The 22,274-nt window shown below is 40.2% G+C and overlaps 1 protein-coding gene across 3 annotated transcripts in view; it reads left to right on the top strand.

Moving 5' to 3' along the window:
* Positions 1-12,225, top strand: part of SLIT1 (slit guidance ligand 1) — a 204,654-nt gene extending 192,429 nt beyond the window's left edge. For 2 of the 3 annotated variants that reach the window (XM_070752899.1, XM_070752898.1), the window contains 9 exons: positions 1,489-1,625; positions 3,083-3,176; positions 3,773-3,910; positions 5,520-5,757; positions 5,869-5,999; positions 6,784-6,938; positions 7,492-7,780; positions 10,356-10,567; positions 11,190-12,225. In XM_070752899.1, the coding sequence (XP_070609000.1) occupies positions 1,489-1,625; positions 3,083-3,176; positions 3,773-3,910; positions 5,520-5,757; positions 5,869-5,999; positions 6,784-6,938; positions 7,492-7,780; positions 10,356-10,567; positions 11,190-11,428 (1,633 nt within the window). In that variant the 3' untranslated portion in view covers positions 11,429-12,225. Of the gene's footprint in view, positions 1-1,488; positions 1,626-3,082; positions 3,177-3,772; positions 3,911-5,519; positions 5,758-5,868; positions 6,000-6,783; positions 7,058-7,491; positions 7,781-10,355; positions 10,568-11,189 lie in introns of those variants that run through there. The other variant, XM_070752900.1, reaches the window with a different exon arrangement.
* Positions 12,226-22,274: the final 10,049 nt, after the last annotated feature.

The raw sequence follows: 22,274 nt of genomic DNA, 5'->3' as shown, positions 1-22,274 counted from the left end.
ACATCCAATTTGCCAAACTGCTAAATGGCTTTTCATCATATCACCATATCAACATAGCGTCTTTAAAAACCAGCACATAATGTCCCTTGGGAATAACAAAGATTTTTCCCTACACATGCCTCTCGTTATTAATCCCTTTGTAGAAAGATAGCAAGAAGGGACAGGGACGTTTTGATCAAGGGCATCAGAGCTGACAACTCCCTGCTTTTGTTAGGCAAGGTCACCAGTTTTTTTTCCTCTCTCTTTGCTTCTTCTTCTAAAGTCCGTGCAATAGAAATGCAAATGCCACCATATTATGCAACTCACACCATACACTCCTTCATCTACAACAGGGGTAGGGAACGTTGGCTCTTCTATGACTTGTGGACTTCAACTCCCAGAATTCCTGAGCCAATCATGCTAGCTCAGGAATTCTGGGAGTTGAAGTCCACAAGTCACAGAAGAGCCAACGTTCCCTACCCCTGATCTACAATATTCTCCTCTACTTTACACAAATGTGCACCTGTGTATTCTATGACTCTCCATTATTATACGTGTGGTTCAAATAGCCTCAAGAAGTATCACGTATAGTCCTCAGCTGTGGAAGTTGTTTTGAAAACTTAAGAAATAGTTACAATAATAATCTACAACTTCCTCTTCATTGGGATAGATTTAGGGAAGTTAGCTGAAAAATAACTCAGGATCAGGATTCTCACATTTGAAGTTTTTATTTATTTATTAATTAGATTTGTATGCCGCCCCTCTCCGAAGACTCGGGGCGGCTAACAACAATAAAAAAGACAATGTAAACAATTCTAATATTAAAAATAATCTAAAAAACCCCAATTTAAAGAACCACTCATACATACAAGCATACCATGTATAAATTCTATAAGCCTAGGGGGAAGGGAAATTTCAATTCCCCCATACCTGACGACAGAGGTGGGTTTTAAGGAGCTTGCGAAAGGCAAGGTGGGTGAGGGCAACTCTGATATCTGGGGGGAGCTGGTTCCAGAGGGCCGGGGCCACCACAGAGAAGGCTCTTCTCCTGGGTCCCGCCAAACGACATTGCTTAGTCGATAGGACCCGGAGAAGGCCAACTCTGTGGGACCTAACCGGTCGCTGGGATTCGTGCGGCAGAAGTTTTCTCTAGTCCTTCCCAAAGACCCTGTTTTTTGGGGGGGGGGGCACTAACATCAAAGATCACACCAGGATGCCATTCTATCTGTCCCAGAATTTAAAGCAGAATTTTAGCTCCTTCTCAGTTCAGGGCCTTCTAGAGTAATCCAATTAGCTCATGCAGTTGAGACCAAAATGCTCGGTATATAACATGGATAACAAGATGGAACACTGAGAGTAAGGGAAATACTGAAACCAGTTTCAAAAAAGAAGTAACACCCCTATTTTTCACTTTTCTTGAAATTTACCTAAGGTTTTATAAATTCCAGATAATCCTAAAAAAAAAAATGCTTCAAAGTATCAAATAGTTCTTATTTTCCTTATTAATAGATGTGCTTGTGTGGATGGATTTGAAGGTCCAAGATGTAATCTGAAGAAAAATAGTTGCAATAACAGTTGCAAGAATGGGGGTACGTGTGTTAATGGGTCCACTAACCACACCTGCTTGTGCCTACCCTTCTATACAGGTATGACTTCCATTGTAAACTACTGCTTTTATTTCTGAAGGGAGCAAAATTTTCATAGTGTCTAAAGCAGTGTTTCCCAACCTTGGCAACTTGAATATATCCAGTTGAAGTTGAAGTCCAGATATCTTCAAGTTGCCAAGGTTGGGAAACACTGGTCTAAAGTGACATTATATGGTGTTGGGAATGCAGAGGTCCATGTCTAGACTATTAATACGATTTTATTATCCACCCCTTCATAATAATATGATTTTATTATTCATCCCTTCTTATAAATTGTGTGGATTATGTTGGATAATATTAAATGTATCCTTTTTTGGCAAATGTTTGTTTTTAACTTTCCTTTTTTTTTTAAATATTTTTATTAATTTTCTTTAAAATAGACAGACACACAAACAAACATTGAACACAAAATGGGGATACATTTTCCCCGCTTATCTTGAAAGTATAAGTTCAAATACAGAAAAAGAATACATAATTAAATATATATTGAATGTTAAAAAATTTACTAAATTTGAGTTAAGGTTTTTCACATTTTTACTAATATATATATAAAACCAAAATTCTTACTATATTACTTATATATAAACTAATTCTTATATATAAACTAATTCTACCTTAGTCGTTAAACAATAAATTTAAACTAATATTAGTATTATTATTACCCAAGTAAAAACAAGTACAAGTTAACTAAAAATAGATTATATGTCTTATTTTTTCTTATCTATCCATTTATAAACATTGTTCCATGCTTCATAAAACTTAGTGTCTTCTTGATCATTTAAACGTCTTGTCATCATATCCATTTCCGCGCAATCTAATAATTTTACTATAACTTCTTCTTCTTTGGGGATTCCCTCCCCTGTTTTTAACTTTCCTTAAGTGCAGAAAACGGCTCGTGAAAAGATAAGCTGCTTCATTCTCTTCATGATTAATTCTTTAGAATTGCTATATACATTGGAGATATTTTCTATTGGCTGGTATCTTGCTAAATTTGACATTTGGAAGAGGAAAGGAGTGAGTAGGCTTTCTGGCTTAATAGTCAAAATACTTATGTATAATGTCCTTCTGCATGACCTCAAGAAGTTGAATGGTCTCCGCATAATAAAACCACATCTGTTTATTTTAATGTCACAAAATTTATTTATTCTGCATAGCTGTCTGGAACAAAACAGTGGAAAAACATGCAAGTCAACCCCCTGAATTGGCCAATATAAAAAGGGATCAGGGATATTTCAACTTTTGAATGACTGAATGTTCCCATTTCATAGTTCCAAAAGGTGAACATTTTAGCAATACGTGTTTTTGTACACTAATGCTATAATACAAATAGGAATTCTTGCGGTCAAATATGGGCTTTCCTACTTTCTGTGTACTATTTCTTTGGGAAAGAATGAGGCAAATTTAAGGAGAGATGCTATTTGTTATGCTTCTGCCTTATCGCTGTATTTTTCCCACAGGGACATATTGTGAAGAGCCGGTGGATGTATGTTCCCCAGAGCTCAGCCCCTGCCAGCATAATGCCATATGTAGAGTCTCCCTTGACGGACCCAAGTGAGTGAGGGAAGAGTGGGGTTTTTGGGGGGAGGCGGCATGGAGATTTAGAACCAAGTGGAGGACATGAATGCATACCAAATAATATATAATGTATTCTGCCGTATGAGTCCCAGCGATTAGGTCCCACAGAGTCGGCCTTCTCCAGGTCCCGTCTGCCAGACAATGTCACTTGGCGGGGCCTAGGGGAAGAGCCTTCTCTGTGTGGGCCCCGGCCCTCTGGAATCAGCTCCCCCTGGAGATTCACACTGCCCCCACCCTCCTTGCCTTCCGAAAGAGTCTTAAGACTCACCTATGTTGCCAAGCTTGGGCAATTAGGTCTCAGCCCTCTGGCCAACAAAATGAGATATATGTGGTATGATTGTTTTTAAATATTGGATTTTTAGATTGTAATTTTAAATTTAATTAGATTTGCTGTTGTACTGTATTGTTAGCCGCCCCGAGTCCTGGGGGAAGAGCGGCATGCAAATCAAATCAAATCAAATCTCAAATCAAATATTTCCTCAGCCATTTCCTGGTTCATGTACCTTACTGCTCTTTTGAGCATTAGCCAGGCCACCTCAGTGACTGGATCTCATTCCTGTTCCTGCCTCCAGATGTGAATGTATGCCTGGTTATGCAGGAGATAATTGCAGTGTGGACTACAATGACTGCCTAGACCACCAATGCCGGAACAATGCCAAGTGTTTTGATGAACCAAATGGTTATTCCTGCCTTTGTACTGGTGGTTTCAGGTAAGGATGTGAGATGGAGATATTGCCAGAATTCACATAATTTCTTCAAAAATACCAAGTAATTGAGGTTTGTATTATATTGACTGATTGACCCTCTTCTCGCTTGCCTGAAATATAGTCAGGAGAAAGAAAGGTAACAAAAGGAGTAGCGTTTGCAAAAACATATAAAATAGTGACTAGACTTATTAGTAACTAGCTGTTTCCAGGGGGGCTTCACTACTATTACAAGACAGAGATTCTGCAGCATCTTTCATGTGCTTTCAACAATAGGTTGATCACAATGCCACCTGTGTAGGTGTTTGTTTGAAATTTTATACAACTTGTTTCAAGTAGCAGTGTACAAAGATAGATGTCGAAGCAGAGCCGCGGTGCTGCAGTGGTTAGAATGCAGTACTGCAAGCTACTTCTGCTGATCACCAGCTGCCAGCAAGCAGTTTGGCAGATCGAATCTCATTAGGCTCAAGGTTGAATCAGCCTTCCATCCTTCCAAGGTCAGTAAAATGAGGACCCAGATTGATGGGGGCAATATGATTACTCTCCGAGTCTGCGGAGAGGGGCGGCATACAAATCCAATAAATGAATGAATGAATGAATGAATGAATGAATGAATAAACAAATAAATAAAATAATAAAATAAAATAAAAAAGCTGCTTAGAGAGGGCTGTAAAGCACTGTGAAGCGGTATGTAAGTCTAAATGCTATTGCTATTGCTATTACTATTCTCCTTCCACTATGGTTAGACCATATTTTTATTGACTCAGGAAATAACATAGAGCAAGCTGAATAACAAATCTGAGTTTCTGGTATGCAAAGTATATGATTACTTGAATTATGAGAAAATATTAATAGCATTTATACACCTGGGTGACGCCAGCGGTGGTTTATGAGATGAAAATGAGGGACCCATTTAGAACATTGGAATGATAAGGGAACACACCCTGCTTCCAAAAGTGTATTAATTTCAATAGCTGATACTGGCAATAAATGTACTGCCTATTGTCTAGGATGCTTGGCTGCATAGCTAGAGGTATAACAAGCAGGAAGAGGGAGATTATGATCCCGCTATATAGAGTGCTGGTGAGACCACATTTGGAATACTGTGTTCAGTTCTGGAGACCTCACCTACAAAAAGATATTGACAAAATTGAACGAGTCCAAAGACGGGCTACAAGAATGGTGGAAGGTCTTAAGCATAAAACGTAGCAGGAAAGACTTAATGAACTCAATCTGTATAGTCTGGAAGACAGAAGGAAAAGGGGGGACATGATCGAAACATTTAAATATGTTAAAGGGTTAAATAAGGTTCAGGAGGGAAGTGTTTTTAATAGGAAAGTGAACACAAGAACAAGGGGACACAATCTGAAGTTAGTTGGGGGAAAGATCAAAAGCAACATGAGAAAATATTATTTCACTGAAAGAGTAGTAGATCCTTGGAACAAACTTCCAGCAGATGTGGTAGATAAATCCATAGTAACTGAATTTAAACATGCCTGGGATAAACATATATCCATTCTAAGATAAAATACAGAAAATAGTATAAGGGCAGACTAGATGGACCATGAGGTCTTTTTCTGCTGTCAGACTTCTATGTTTCTATGTTTCATTCTAGTGGTCAGCTCTGTGAGATCCCACCTCATGGCTCCTTTCCGTCCAGTCCTTGTGAGAGAGCGGAGTGCCAGAATGGGGCCAACTGTGTGGAGTTGGGCAATCGCGCCTTATGCCAGTGCCTTCCTGGCTTTGGAGGGCTCAAGTGCGAGAAGCTGCTGAGTGTCAATTTTGTGGATAGGGACACATACCTACAATTCACGGACTTACAGAATTGGCCCACTGCCAATATTACTCTGCAGGTAAAAGAAATTTAAGTCTCCTCCCTAGCCCTCCAAGAAGCATTATCTACTTTCCTGTACATTGTTAGTTTTTCTATTTGTTTCCCTCCCCCACTCTATTGTTCTCTGCAGGTCTCCACAGCTGAAGATAATGGGATTCTATTGTATAATGGGGACACTGACCACATGGCAGTGGAGCTTTATCAAGGCCATGTGCGTGTCAGCTATGATCCAGGCAGTTACCCTAGCTCGGCTCTTTATAGGTAGCTCTGTCTTTGATTTATCATCCAAACCAAGGGGATTTTGATGTTATGTGAGCAAATTTGTCTGCATGGCCCTACAATCTGCACACTGATTTTTTGGGGGTGAAGGGGAGATGCTAAGGTTTAGATCAGGGTCCAACAATGTATGTTGAGAGTTGATGTAGAACACAAAGAGTGATCTTTTTTAAAAAAAATATTTTTATGAAACTTTATTACAACAACAACAAAAATACTTAAAGAAAAGTGCCCAACACCAATAAACCCCACCACCATTTAGGGGGTTAAATTATTTGCAATAAGTTTCAATTTCTTCCTTAGCTCCGGTTTACATTTCTTTACATACAAAAAGTGATTGGAATTTATTTTTCACATTGTCGTCATAAATTCTACTTAAGATATAATTTTTCACCTTATTCCATCATGCCATCAGCTTCTCCAATTTATTTTCATCAAAGTTATTTAATCTTATTTCCATAATTTCGAAGTGGATGTGGTCCACCATGTACCAGTACCAATTCTGGATTGTCCATTTATTGCTATCCTTCCACCCTAATACAACTACTGCTTGAGCGCTTTCCAAAGCTGCTGTTTTGATTTCTTTAAATTCTCGTAATTCCCCATATTTAACTAGTGTTGCTAATTCTTTCGTGATTATCCAATTATTCAAAGAGTGGTCTTGAGAGTGTTGAATGAATGTTGGGTGGTCAAGATTGTAGATGTTAAGACGTTGTGTAAAGGATGTATACAACAGCCTTTCTCATCCCATCTCTCTCTTTTCTCCCAGTGCAGAGACCATCAATGACGGACAGTTCCATACAGTGGAACTGGTAACATTTGAACGAATGGTAAACCTATCTATCGATGGAGGTGATCCCATGACCATGGATAGCTTTGGCAAGGCCCACACTCTGAATTCTGAGGCTCCACTCTATGTGGGGGGTAGGACTGCAATCTCTGTTGGGGAACAGGGAAGCAATATCCTGCTGAAGCCAGAGAGAGCATCAGTTCTTTCCAACACTTCCACACTTTTACAAGGAGGCTACCATATGGACTAGGAGGTTCTAATAATTCTTAGTTTGGACCATTTATACGCTACCAACTGGGAGAAGGAGGAAGAGAAGGAATTCTTTCTTTCTCCTTTTCACAACAGAGGCCAATATGTAGAGAGTCAAGGAGACAAGAGGCCCATTGGCAGGTGGAACAAAATAGTGTAATTGTCTGGGCTCAGTATTCCCTAAATTGATATCTCTGGCTTTAACATTTTTCTACAATATACTAGGCCAGCCTTTTCCAACTTGCTATGCTCCAGATAATTTATGAAGTTGATTAAATTGCAGCCCCAGCATGTTTAAAGTGTATCAGTTTGGGAAAAGAGGAGGCTGAGAATTTCAAAGTTTATTTCCTTCCATGGGTCATGTTCTTACTCACCAGAACTCTGACCTTCTTTTCTTCTTCCCTGCCTGATGTTGCTGCTATGGTCCTCTCTCACCAGGCATGCCGGTGGATGTGAATTCTGCTGCCTTCCGGGTTTGGCAAATCTTGAATGGTTCCAGCTTCCATGGATGTATCCGCAATTTATACATCAACAATGAATTACAAGACTTTACTAAGACTCAGATGAAACCAGGGGTTGTTCCTGGTTGTGAACCTTGCCGCAAGCTCTATTGCATGCATGGCATTTGCCAACCCAACACTGCTCATGGACCTATTTGTTACTGTGAGTCAGGCTGGACTGGGCCCCACTGTGACCATCCCATCACTAACCCTTGCCAGGGACACAAGTAAGTACAAGCGTTAATATTCTTTTCTGCTAAATCTGGGGAATACAATATTTTTTGTTGTGGTGGGATGTTCTGTCGAGGTCTCTGGTAGAATCTTCCCGAAAATTCAGAGATACAAATGTCAGACACACACATGTTTGAAAATTCAAAACAATGTTCTTGATACCGAAAATCCAAATGAACTAAGCACTCTTTTTGTATAGCACAGAGCACTCATCTCCAAACAAACTGGTAATTTGTACAAGTCCCTTATCAGTTCTGAGATACTTAGCTTGCAGCTGTGAGGCAATTCACAGTCTTTCTTCTTTCACAAAGTGAAACATACTTTGCTCTGATTTAGTTTGAAAGCGGGGAAAAATCAGCACACAAAGGTCGAAGTCACCAAGACAGGCACGAAACACAAGGATCAGATAATCCTCCACAATGGCCAAACCCACAGGCTGCTATTTAATTACCACAGCCCCACCCAACCACAGGTGGCCTCATTTTCTTTGATAATAATCTCTCAGTTGTTGTTGCCTATGCATCGCTCTCTGCATGCGTGGCTGTATCATTAACTGTTGTTCTGAATCCAAGGAGGAGCTACATAATTAATCTCCTTCTGAGCTGTCTGCCCCACTCTCCTCCTCCCTGTCACTCCTGTCTTCTTGGTCATCAGCAGATTCCACCGTGGTTAAAGCACTAGGCTAGAAAGAAGGAGGCCATGAGTTCAAGTCCCACCTTAGCCAGGAAAGCCAGCTGGATGATCTTGGGCCAGTCACTCTGTCTAAGCCCAACTCCACCTTACAGGGCTGTTGCTATGAGAAAGAAATAGGAAGAAGGTGTTGTTGAATAGGTTTGCTGCCTTGAGATATTTGTAAAAATAATAAAGGTGGGATACTGTTCATTGCCTATCTTGGCTTGAAGCCATCTATGCAAATCAGGTATCTCAAGTTTCAAGTTTCCAGTTTTATTGGATTTATATGCCGCCCCTCTCCGAAAACTCGGGGCGGCTAATAACAATCATGAAAATATACAATAAAATCCAATACTAAAAGCAAATTAAAACCCCTTAATATATAAAAACCAAACATACATACAAACATACCATGTATACAGTTGTAACGGCCTAGGGGGAGAAGAAATCTTAATTCCCCCATACCTGGCGGCAGAGGTGGGTTTTAAGTAGTTTACGAAAGGCAAGGAGGGTGGGGGCAATTCTAATCTCTGGGGGGAGTTGGTTCCAGAGGGCCGGGGCCGCCACAGAGAAGGCTCTTCTCCTGGGGCCCGCCAACCGACATTGTTTAGTTGACGGGACCCGGAGAAGACCCACTCTGTGGGACCTAACTGGCCGCTGGGATTCGTGCGGCAGAAGGTGGTCCCTGAGGTAATCTGGTCCGGTGCCATGAAGAGCTTTATAGGTCATTAACGAACACTTTGAATTGTGACCGGAAACTGATCGGCAACCAATGCAGACTGCGGAGTGTTGGTGTGACATGGGCATATTTGGGAAGCCCATGATTGCTCTCGCAGCTGCATTCTGCACGATCTGAAGTTTCCGAACACTTTTCAAAGGTAGCCCCATGTAGAGAGCATTACAGTAGTCGAGCCTCAAGGTGATGAGGGCATGAGTGACTGTGAGCAGTGACTCCCGGTCCAGATAGGGTCGCAACTGATGCACCAGGCGAACCTGGGCAAACGCCCCCCTCGCCACAGCTGAAAGATGGTTCTCTAATGTGAGCTGTGGATCAAGGAGGACGCCCAAGTTGCGAACCCTCTCTGAGGGGGTCAATGATTCTCCCCCCAGGGTGATGGACGGACAGATGGAATTGTCCTTGGGAGGCAAGACCCACAGCCACTCCGTCTTGTCTGGGTTGAGCTTGAGTTTGTTGACACCCATCCAGACCCCAACAGCCTCCAGGCACCGGCACATCACTTCTCATTACAATGTTGTGAACAAAAAACATGTATTTTATTTTTTATGTATTTATTTGTTTTGTCAAGTATGTATTGGTGGTATACAAAGCTATAATAATATTTATATACATGATACTAGTAAAAGGGAAACATTAGGACAGGGGACAGAAGGCATTCTGTGTCACGGTTTAATGGATTAATGTCTGTTTGAACATTAACCCACCACGGAGGCGATGGATGAGAGTCCAGTCATTTGTTCAAAACAAGATTTCTTTTTATTATAAAAGTAGAAAAATAAACATGTCTCGGTGGACAAAATAACAAATATGTCTTACATGATGGAGGTTAGAATAGGAATGGAGAATCTTAGCATGAAGAAGAAGGATGTGAGGTTAGATGTGGCAGGAAATTACATCATAATAGGAGGATCTTAAAGAAACACACACAGTTAACTATTTAATTACTGAATGTCTCTGGGGCTGTCAATATTCAGCGTGACACTGGTGCACTTATGCACGCCCCTTAAAAGAGTGACTGTTCATTGCTGAAAGATTTATGTCATACATGGATCCCTAAGTTACCAATTGTCTCCGATTCAATATAGTAGGGAAGAATTGAAAAGAGATACTAAGTGCAATTGCAGGTATCAACCTAGCTTTATGTCTCACTTTATCTTCAGGTGTGAACATGGGATCTGTATGCCTCTTGATGCACTTTCCTATAGTTGCCAATGCCAAGATGGTTACAAAGGAGCCTTGTGCAACCAGGAAGTTGAACTACGTAACCCATGCAAGAGCTTGGAGTGTGTTCATGGTCAGTGCCAGATCTCAGATGCAGGAGAGGCCTATTGTGAATGCACCTCAGGATTTGATGGGGATTTCTGTGATCAAGGTCAGAAACATTTCTCTTTCCGTATGTGTTGACCATTAATTGCTAATGGCGCTAAGGGAATTTCCCTTCTGTGCAAAAAATTAGGTTCACATTTTTGCTGGCAAGTCATATTAACCCAGTCCTCTGTGAAGGATAGAAACCTTATTCAGGGATCAGCTTGTCCTGAAAGTGAACATTCTATCAAGTAAAATATTGCTTCTCTGAGACTCTAGGAAAGCTTTTTTCCACGTCAGCTGCAGCATAGATGGTCCCTGCAAGCAGTTTCTTCCAGCAATGGTGATTTGAATAATTGAAACAATGCAACCACAATTTCCAATGTTTAAAATCTATAATGATTCTTTACTGTCAGCAAAATTATATCTTCTATTTCCATTAGGGAAAGCAGAGGCATTTCCAAACACCAGCGATATTTAGAAGTAAACAATGCTTTTCTCAGTCTTTCTCTAAACTATCGGAAGACTCAACAAAAACAAGTATGACGACAGATAGCAGAACATTATTTTCAATGCCCTTGGCTAGAATCCCCCATTTCATGATGATAATGATTATGACAATAAACATGTCTTTTGTGCGATAACATTCTTAAAGTTATCCTTTTGTCTGACCTTTCTGTTTCCCACAGAATCAGAGTGTCGGGGAGAGACTGTGCGAGATTTCCATCAAGTGCAGCGAGGTTATGCCATTTGCCAGACCACACGCCCGGTCTCCTGGATGGATTGCCAGGGATCATGCCCGGGACTAGGCTGCTGTGGAGGACTGCGTCTTAAGCGCAAGAAATATACCTTTGAGTGCAGCGATGGCTCATCTTTCGTGGAGGAAGTGGAAAAACCTAGCAAATGTGGCTGTTCCCATTGCATGTAGTCGCCGGTGAGGGGGTAGGCCATAGCCAGAGACCTAGGAGTGAGACCTGCCCTAGCAGAAGCCTTGGGAACAGCCTGGAATCTGAGCAGTTCTTTTATTATGGTTATTCAGGACAGAAGAGACAAAGGTGTAGATAACAAAAGCGGTTTGTTTGTTTATTGGGTTCTTTTGCTGGAAAATCCAGCCGAACAGATGTATTTATATCCAGCACGGATTCTACCTGGGGCCACAAATTGGGCACACCATGGATTGAAGATCTCTACCGTTGTTTTTGTTGCCCAATGTAATGTCCTAAGAGCCATGCCCATGGGTCATCCCTGGCCTCAGGAACCTATCATTTTGTATCTTTTGTACTTTAACTGGAATCTCCTAGCTGCACCATGCCTTTATTTCTTCTGTTGGCCAATTCTATTTTTTTTCCTCTTATCGAGTAGCTTCTCTTATTCTCACTCTTAGTACCTGATCACGGTAACTCCCATCTTCTGTTTATGGGGCTAAATTGCAAGCGGTACAGTGACCAGGAGCAAAGGGAACATTATTACAAGACTAGAAAAGAAAAAAAAATACTTAAGAAATTGAAGAAGGAATTGTTGCTGCCTACAGATTAATGGTTATAAGACACTGAGGAATAAAAACAGCTTAGACATGCAATTGCATTGTAGTCATTACTTGAAAGCTACCTTCATTTATTATTAATTTTAAAAAAAACACAGAATGGCTGAACCATTGGCATTACTATGGCTGTATTGTTGCAATTTGAGGCTAACTTATTCAGAAATAAAACCACCTCAATTCCATGGAATTTAATTTCTAAATAAGATTGTGATAACATGAACGCTAAAGAACCTGTGGTTCAAAGCTGCAGGCCTGCTGACAAGAAGGAAAAGGACTACAGTAGTCCCTCGCTATACCGCGCTTCACCTACTGCGGCTTCACTTCATCGCGGGTTTCTGAGGAAGTCGATCGGCAGATTTAAACAGCCCGCCGAACTCGATCGGCAGGTTTTTCAAAAAAAAAAATAATCTAAAATGGTAAATACTGTATTTAAATACTGTATCTAAAATAAATACTGTGTGGGAAGGGTTTATAAACACTTAAAACAATGAAAACTTACCAAACAATTACAATATAAATACTTAAATAAGTACTATCAGTCGATAAATTCCCCATCGCGGATTTCACCTATCGCGGCCAGGTCTGGAACGTAACACCAGCGATAGGTGAGGGACTACTGTACATCCAATTCTTGTTACAAAGTCTCCAGTTGCCACAATCATTTATTTGATTCTTTACTCTTATCAGTGTTCTATACCATAAAATCGTTTTTACTACATATCACTTGATTATTGTAACAAATAAGTTTGCATTGATGTAAGATGTCAGTTCTACTGTTCATTCCTATCACCTATAGAATAACCTTGTTCACACCAATCATTATTCATGGAGGAAAGATGAACAGCGTGTCTCTCTTGCATTCAGCTTATTGTATTATGTTTCAGCTCTGCAATAGGATGCAGCAGGCCGCCCCATAAAATAGAACACTTGTCCTTCTGCAAATGAGAGAGGAATGAGATTGGGACTTTGCTGCGTCCACTGGGAATAAGATGGAGCCAGGCATTTAAAATAAAATAAGATCCCTGCTTGTGAGAAGGCTTTTGTGGAGTACCTTAACTGCAGGAACAATTTGCTAAAGGTTTCCTACCACTAAATGAATTCTGTTTGTACTTATTACAATTAGTTGATGCATACAAATAATATTAGTAGCTTTGAAGTTACAAAAACAAAGCAGATTTTCTATGTTGCCGTAGACCCAAATTTTACAAAAATTTGCCTTTCTCTCTTTCATACACAGACACAAATTAAGCCATACACCTGCAGTTTATTTGTATAATTTATTTTGATACTGTTTGGGAAAAGCAAGTGTATCTATTAGACATCAGGGCTGCTAGTGCCAGGTTATATTGTGATTATTTTCTGTCATGTTGTTGTAACTAACTTCAGGGGGTTCTAAAGCCAAAAGCTTTCCAAGCTGATTTGTTTCTTGGCACCCATCAGTTGGCAAAATGATTCTTTCTCATTGAACTTTTCTCCATTCACATTGTTGATGTATCTAGAGCAGTGTTTTTCAACCAGTGTGCCGCGAGACATGGTCAGGTGTGCCGCGAAGAAGGAAGCTCACGTTCCGGTCTCGCAACTTTTTGCAGAGAGAGAGAGAGAGAGAAAGCAAGAGAGAAAAAGAGAGAGAAAGAGAGAGAGTGAGAGAGAGAAAGCAAGAGAGAAAAGATAGAAAGAGCAAGAAAGCAAGTGTCAGAGAGAAAGAAAGCAAGAGAGAGAGAAAAGGAGAGGAAGGAAGGAGGGAGGGAAATGAGCAAAAAGGGAGGGGAAAAAGAGAAATGAGAAAATGATTGAGACAGAGAATGAGAGGAAAGAGAGAGAAAAAAGAGAGAGAAGTGACTTGATTTAAAGCATATGATAAAAAGCACCCAAAGAATAAGAGAGAAAAAAACCCCAGCCTCACCTGTTTTTGGAAATGGTTCAAGAGTGTTTATACACACACACACACACACACACAAGGGTGGGGATGAGACAGGGATGGAAAAAGAGAGGAGAGTGTCTTAGGGTGTCATTTTGTGTCATTTTGGTTGGTGGGGTGCCCCAGGATTTTAAAATGTAAAAAATGTGCCGCGGCTCAAAAAAGGTTGAGAATCACTGATATAGAGGCATCGTTTGCCATTGCCCTTTATTCTCAGGATGCGGGAACCAAGAGAGTTGCTGTGAACTTACCGGTGGTTACCTGGTCTTAAGGCAGATGGCTTGGACTATCACAGTGTCAGTTTTCTGTTGCATTAGCATTTTGTACAACTGTGTTTACCCCCCAGTTCACCGCTGCTAAGGTGGAACGGTGACGTGTGCTTGCCCCTGTGGCTCTGAGTGCTACCTGCCCAGGCGCAGCAGCGGAATTGCGCTGGACTCCGCTAACACTCAGAGCCACGGGGGCGAGCACACATCACCGTTCCACTTTAGCAGCCCACTCTGGTCCTGACTCTGCCATTCATGATTGGCAATTCCCTTTTTTCTTCATACTATAGGCCACTTACATTGTAGCTAACCAGTATATCTGCAGGGTGTCCCTCCATTTGCCCTTGTGAGTGAATGAATGAATGAGTGAATGAATGAATGAATGAATGAATAAATAAATAAATAAATAAATAAATCCTTGTCTTTCCATGTAGGGATCCTACCGATAGAAAATATTTATCCTTTTCCAGCTTTTATTTTATTTATTTATTTATTTATTATTTAGATTTGTATGCCGCCCCTCTCCGCAGACTCGGGGCAGCTCACAACAAAATAAAACAATTCATGACAAATCTAAATTATAGTTTAAAATATTAAAAAAAACCCATTTACTAAGCAAACATACAAACAAACATACCATGCATAAATTGTATATGCCCGGGGGAGATGTCTCAGTTCCCCCATGCCTAATGACAAAGGTGGGTTTTAAGGAGCTTACGAAAGACAAGGAGAGTAGGGGCAGTTCTAATCTCTGGGGGGACTTGGTTCCAGAGAGTCGGGGCCACCACAGAGAAGGCTCTTCCCCTGGGGCCCGCCAACCGACATTGTTTAGTTGACGGGACCCAGAGAAGGCCCACTCTGTGGGACCTAATCGGTCGCTGGGATTCGTGCGGCAGAAGGCGGTCTCAGAGATAATCTGGTCCGATGCCATGAAGGGCTTTAAAGGTCATAACCAACACTTTGAATTGTGACCGGAAATTGATCGGCAACCAATGCAGACTGCAGAGTGTTGGTGAAACATGGGCATACCTAGGTAAGCCCATGACTGCTCTCGCAACTGCATTCTGCACGATCTGAAGTTTCCGAACACTTTTCAAAGGTAGCCCCATGTAGAGAGTGTTACAGTAGTCGAGCCTCGAGGTGATGAGGGCGTGAGTGACTGTGAGCAGTGAGTCCCGGTCCAGATAGGGCTGCAACTGGTGCACCAGGCAAACCTGGGCAAACGCCCCCCTCGCCACAGCTGAAAGATGGTTCTCTAATGTGAGCTGTGGATCGAGGAGGATGCCCAAGTTGCGGACCCTCTCCGAGGGGGTCAATAATTCCTCCCAGGGTGATGGACGGACAGATGGGATTATCCTTGGGAGGCAGAACCCACAGCCACTCCGTCTTATAGACATAAAACAATAACCCTGCTGGATTGAGAAAAGGCCCCTTTTAATGCAGCATTCTGTTTCTCATGGAGCCCCCCCCACACAAAATGCAACTGGATGCTTGGAAGTAGGAAATGGAAATAACGGACTCACCTTTATGGCCATTGTCCCTTTGTAAAGTACCAAAGGCCTGCTCCCTGTGCCCTGGAAGTAACCTTGGGACCTGACACTAATTCCCAATACATTTATAGCACAGTGATGTTACATTCTTTTAAGTCACCTTGAGGGCTTATTCAAATATGAAATAAGCTCATGGGTAGGTATTATTCTGCAGCAGCCTTGCAAGAATGCAGTTATTAAGCAATCACAGTCTGATGCAAGCTTTGAGGCCTTAAACTCTACCAATGGTCTTGTTTCCAAGACAACCTCAGCCAGGTATCTGCTGTTTGAAACTTACGACTTTGTTTTTGGGTTCGTTTGTTTTTTACAAAAGGTTCCGCTGGAAAGGAAACTCCTTGGCACTTAGCTTGAGAGCATGTGACACTTGCGATCTCAAGGTAACCGTTTCTAAAACATCAGATTTTATTGTACAGCAGTTTCAGTACGATACTCCGGAGGGTGAAATGGAGTGCTGTAAGTGTATACATGGTGTCCATTAAATGGGCAGTAATAAAGAAATAGCAGTAATAAAGCCATCTTCTACTTCCTGTGGGGATATGCAGGAAGCTAGGGAGTGATTACTCAGTAAGTTCTTGCAGAAGCTTCTTTTCAAGGTACACAAAGAGTTATCACTTTGCTACATTCCCTGGTTTACTTTTGGACCTGTGCTATTCTTGCTATGTGGGTAAGTGGAATAAAACTGAGGTTTATTCTGCTATGGCTGTTGAAATGTAAATGATAACCAATTTCAGATTTGAATACATGATTTACAGACACATTTTAATCACTACCATGCTAATCACTACCATTTTTATTCTAGAAACCCTGCACAAAGTTAATTGTATTTTTTCCTCACTGAGGAAGTGAAACTTTTGAACTTTTAGGATGACACAAAATATATATTTAGGGCTCTATTTTCTAGATCCTAAGCATTAGAATCTAAAGACTATCACATGCCTGAATTTGTACATTGTGTCTACCAATGCAATACATAAGACATATGTTTGAATAAACAAAGTGACATTGATCATGCTGACATGCTTAAATTTAGCTGATTATGACAACTCACCCTCTAACCTGTATATACACGTAGAAATGTGAGCTTCAACTCTCATAATTTTTATCTAACACATCCTTTGGTCATAATATGAGTCAAAGCCTGGAATGGATTTATTTGAAATAAGATGGAGCCAGGCATTTAAAATAAAATAAGATCCCTGCTTGTCAGAAGGCTTTTGTGGAGTACCTTAACTGCAGGAACAATTTGCTAAAGGTTTCCTATCAGTAAATGAATTGTTTGTACTTCTTGCAATTAGTTGATGCATACAAATAATATTAGATACAAACAGTATCAAAAAATAATGTGATTCTTTGTCTCCTTCCCTTTCTAAGGATTCCCGTGCAATTTGGTACTTACAAGACTGTCAAAGCACAATTCCTTAATTCAGATTTAGTACTGACTTTTTAAACTCATGAAGCAATGGTGTCTCACTATTTCTGTTTTTGAAAATTGTACTAAGCATTGTATTAACATTATTGGAAACAATATTTGGGTGTGCCAATAGTCTAATCAGTGCCACACCTGAATGATCACATGAACTGTATGTAAGCTAACATACTCTTTTATACAGTATACCTTCTTTAGAACAGCAGTCTTGTTATAGATTTTGAAAAAGTAGTTTGTGATTTTTCACATGGGAAGATAACATGAATTCAATCAGACATGAAACTAACCATCTCTAACAAAACACGTGTCATCTTACAACTCCTATAATGGTTGTCTAAGTAAAAATATGCTGTATTCAGTTTTCTTAGAAAAATACCAAAATGGTGAATGTTCCTCTTCATTATATAATAGAGGACACTTTTTGTTATCCTATCTTTGCTGCTTTTTAATAGGAAGCAAAGAGAAATAGGTTTGATGGATTCTACATATTTACTTCAATAAGAATCTCTCCTTTCTACTCAAAAACAAGAAACAATAGACTGAAAATTTCAGTCAATAAAATCAATTTTTAAATTCCTTTGCCTTCTAGTTACCTATTATGTGTGTGTAGGCATACATGTACACATACTAAGTTGCTGTTGCAGTTAAGGTATCGGGCTGGAAGTCACCTGTACCAATCTTTCTCCATCCTTGGAAGATGACAATGGCAAACCACTTCTAAAGATGCAACTGCCTTCCCAAAATGTACAGACTCATCCGAGCAGTTTTACGAGTCAAGCCACTATATACTGTACACACACACGTATTATTGCAGCGCTTTTCAAAAATCTTCTTTGCAGTAGGTTTTCATATATTCCTTTTGTTCTTTGATCTATACTTTGCATCCATGCAAGTGTGCCTGGGCATTGATGCATGCAATAGATCTGTTCATTTTTTAAAAAGTATTTTAATATAATTTAGGCAACATTTATTTTTCTACTTGGTTTTGGTCTCGTAAGCTGAAAAGATCTTGGAAAATTAAACTGTCACAAATATATTTGGGGAAAGAATTACTACTACTACATTATTCTTGCAAAAGAAAAATCAAAAATAACATGCCCTTTTTGAAACTTGAAATCAATAAAAATTTTGTTTGCATCATTTGGACATAAATTGCAAAAATTAACATACCGGATTTTCAAGATTGGAGGATTTTTATTATTTTTATTTTAGATCAAAGTGAAACACCAGCATGAGAATGGTAAGAGAGTTCATTTCTGGCTTAGTATTTCTATTATCCCTTAGCCTTCTGACTTACCATAACGATTGCCATAACTCGGAAGGGAGAGGTTGGTTTACGCCAGTGTTTTTCAACCAGTGTGCCGTGGCACCCTAGTGTGCCGTGAGACATGGTCAGGTGTGCCGCGAAGCTCAGAGAAAGAAAACAAGAGAGAAAGAAAAAGAGCGAGAGAAAGCAAGCAAGAGAGAGAGCAAGAGAGACAAAGCAAGAGAGAAAGAGGGAGGGAAGGAAGGTGGGAGAGAGAAAGACATAGAGGGAGGGAGGGAGAGCAAAAGAGAGCAAAAAAGAGGAAAGAAGGAAGAGAGAAAGAGGGAGAGAAAGAGGGAGAAAGAAATAGAGCGAAAGGGAGACTTTTTTTTGTCCAAACTTTTTTAGCCCCCCCCCCCCCCTCAATGTGCCCCATGGTTTTGTAAATGTAAAAAATGTGCTGCGGCTCAAAAAAGGTTGAAAATCACTGGTTTACGCAGCAGTCAGCTCTAAGAATTTATCCATTTTCTCTTAACTCTTGTCCAATGTTTGGCATGGAGATAAGGAGCAGTAACATGTAAGACACCTCATATAGGCAGCAGTGCCAAGGTGGGTGGGTGGGGGATATCATCTTCTTACAGGTAGTCCTCAACTTACAACAATTCATTTAATGACTGTTCAAAATTACATAACTTATGACTCTTTTTCATACTTATAAGCGTTGCAGCATCCCTGTGGTCACGTGGTCAAACTTCAGACATTTGGCAACTGTTTATGATGGTTACAGTGACCCGCAGGGATCGTATGATCATTTTTGGTGACCTTCTGACAAGCAAAGTCAACAGAGAAGCCAGGTTCACTAACAACCGTGGTACTAACTTAATAACAGCATGGATTCACTGAACATGGTAAGAATAGAATGGGGCAAAGCTCACTTAACAACTGTCTCACTTACCGACATAAATTTTGGGCGCAATTGTGATTGTAAGTTGAGGACTACCTGTACTTACACATTCTAGAATAAACTTTTTTGACCTGGTTGATCAAATAGGAAGGGATACTTAAGTTTCAAAAAGAAGAAAAGGGTTGACACTGAAACAGATTTTGAATAAGCATGCTTTGGGCCAGTCTTCCTTGATCTGGTATAGTAAGAATATTTTATTATATAATAATAACTTCCAGAAAGTCCAAACAGCAGAGTCAAAAGCTCTGCTTATGTTGTTTTCTTCAGGATTTTGATAGTTTTTTCTTCATTACTAAAATTGTCTCTATAATCACCAAAAAAATGAAGCCAGGTGAGAGGTTGTTTTAGTTTCATATATTTAAATTGGGGACTATGATTAACAAAGAAAATATTATCAAGTACTTCTGATGTTTCAAAGATTCAGTAGCTGGTATATTCACTGCAAGTGGTATCTCAAAATGGCCACTGAAATTGATCATCAATTGGCTGAGAAAAAACAATCGTGAATTGTGGACCATGGCTTAAAAATATTTATATTAAACTTCATCACATCACACCAGTGCTGACATTTTAAAAAGTTTAATAAGCTGCAATAAAATAAGGACCCATGGAGTACACAGAGTCCATCACAATGCATAAAAGAAACAAACACAGAAAAATAGATAAAGGGATTAAATCACTTTCCATTGGTTAGTCAAGAAAATAACAGACACACACGTATGAAGCTGTCACAATTGATACAATTTCAATAGTAAAATAGCCCTAGCTGTTACAGGCTTATGGATGACTGGAAAGCAACCGAGTATTACCTTTTATATACATTTAAAATGTTCTTCAGATGAGGTATATAACCATTATCTAATGACACATTTTAACCAACAATACACAACAGACACATTCTTCTCCTAACATCACAGCATTTTCCATTGCCCTGAAGAGAAGAAAAAGATATACAATCAAACCCTTCCAAAAATGCTACTTATCATATGCAGGGTTTGGAGAACAGTATCAGGCTGGTCAGATATGGAGAGGAGAAATCCCCATACAATGATTCTTGAGATGGGATAGGAAGGACTGCTTTGGATAAACAAATAAAAACCTTTGTGAGAGGAGATATAAATTAATGCATAGAATATAAAATTGCCAATGCATTTGTTCACTTGTTGAGTGCAAAACACTGACGAGGGCTCATTGAACTATTCCCCCAGATTTTCAGGTAGGCTATTGGAAAATAAAATGATTGCAGGAGGTTAGAATCCTGCTCCATATACTAAACCTCCTGTAGCAACTTTATAAGAGAAGTGAAGACGTTAATAACAAATACAGACAAGAGTTAAATTTCTGGGTAGCAGAAAGTAGAGGCAAAAATTAGCAAAAAGGTGCTACATATAGGATAGTGCCTTGAGACAGACAACTAATAAATTTTCAGGAGGAAGAACGAAGCAAGCATTTTCAACAGCCCAAAGCATATGAAAACCACACTTGGGAATATCCGCACAATCCCATCAAAATAAGTATCAAATAGAAGAGAATAATATCCTAAATAGCATAGTGCGACCTAAGGAGTGTTAAGAGGGAGGAACTAGGGAAGGCAAAAGTATGATCCAAAGAAATAAAATAAAAATAACTTCTAGAGAGCCCAGAAAAATGGGACCTAGCTCAATACAGCAGCTGAAGACTTGGGAGTGAGAATAAGAATGGACAAGAATCAGATGCAGATGATAGAAAGCAGAGGTGGGCTGCTAAGGGGGAACGGTGACGTGTGCTCCCCCTGTGGCTCTGAGTGCTAGCGGAGTCCAGCGCAATGATGCTACTGCAGCTGGGCAGGTATCGAAATCGCACACAGACACGCAGGGGTGCCCATGCACTGGACTCCACTAGCACTCAGAGCCACGGGGGCGAGCACACGTCCCCGCTCCACCTTAGCAGCCCACCTCTGATCGAAAGCACCCAACATTCCCCATATGGGCCACTGCCACCTTGTCGCTCTCCCCCTCCTCCTCAGCTTCTAGTAAAATCTCCTTTTATTCCCTATCCCTGAGCCTATATCCCCAATCAATCAATACGTTTCTTCTGCGTTGCCAGTTACTCCCTGTGACGAGGGCCAAACGTGGAGTAAGACTGAAACATCAGATGTTCCTTTCTTTAGGTGGCCAGACCACTGAAGAGAAGAAGCAGGCTTTTCTGAGACATACACACACAGGCATACGGCTGCCCGTATGCCATTTTTTTCACAAGAAACTTTATTACTAGAATTCTTATTGCTTTCAAGTGCTGTGCCTAAAAGTGCACGTGGCCAAGCAGTTTTCAAAGAACTGTGCTCAACAGTTGAATTTTCAAGTCACTTCCACAGAAGCAAAAATACAAAAACAAAAAACGAGGGGGGGGGAACCCACCCCACCATGTCATGCTTTGAATCCATTCGATGTAGCTTTTACTGCGTCTGTGCTATTCTCACTTCAGCCTGAAGGCTTTGAGAATTTTAATTCTTGTCTGCTATAACACAGCACTTGTTCTAATGCAGAATGGAGTCTACAATGGTTTTATAATGCTTAATATCAAGATTTCCATATTAAAGGTGTTGGTTTTAACCTAAAGGAATATTTAATGACGAGTGTGAAATGTTTAGCCCCCATGCACAGGCTTGTATCTCAGTAAGATCTAGGATTTTGAATTTGCAGCATAAATTCCAGACCAGATGACAGGTCTTCTCTTTAATGCTATTTGCAGTAAGAAACATGCCTTTATTAAAATAAAAAACAAAAATAACCACCACCTTTCTATAATATTGCAAACTGACAGAACTCCTGAGACTTGTCAGCACAAAATAACAGGAAATAAATATTTTAAAACTATTTATA

This window comes from Erythrolamprus reginae, chromosome 5, assembly GCF_031021105.1.
Source record: "Erythrolamprus reginae isolate rEryReg1 chromosome 5, rEryReg1.hap1, whole genome shotgun sequence".
Taxonomy (NCBI): Eukaryota; Metazoa; Chordata; class Lepidosauria; order Squamata; family Dipsadidae; genus Erythrolamprus; species Erythrolamprus reginae.
The sequence above is the reverse complement of the archived record's forward strand: the minus strand, read 5'-3'. Positions and strand labels throughout refer to the sequence as shown.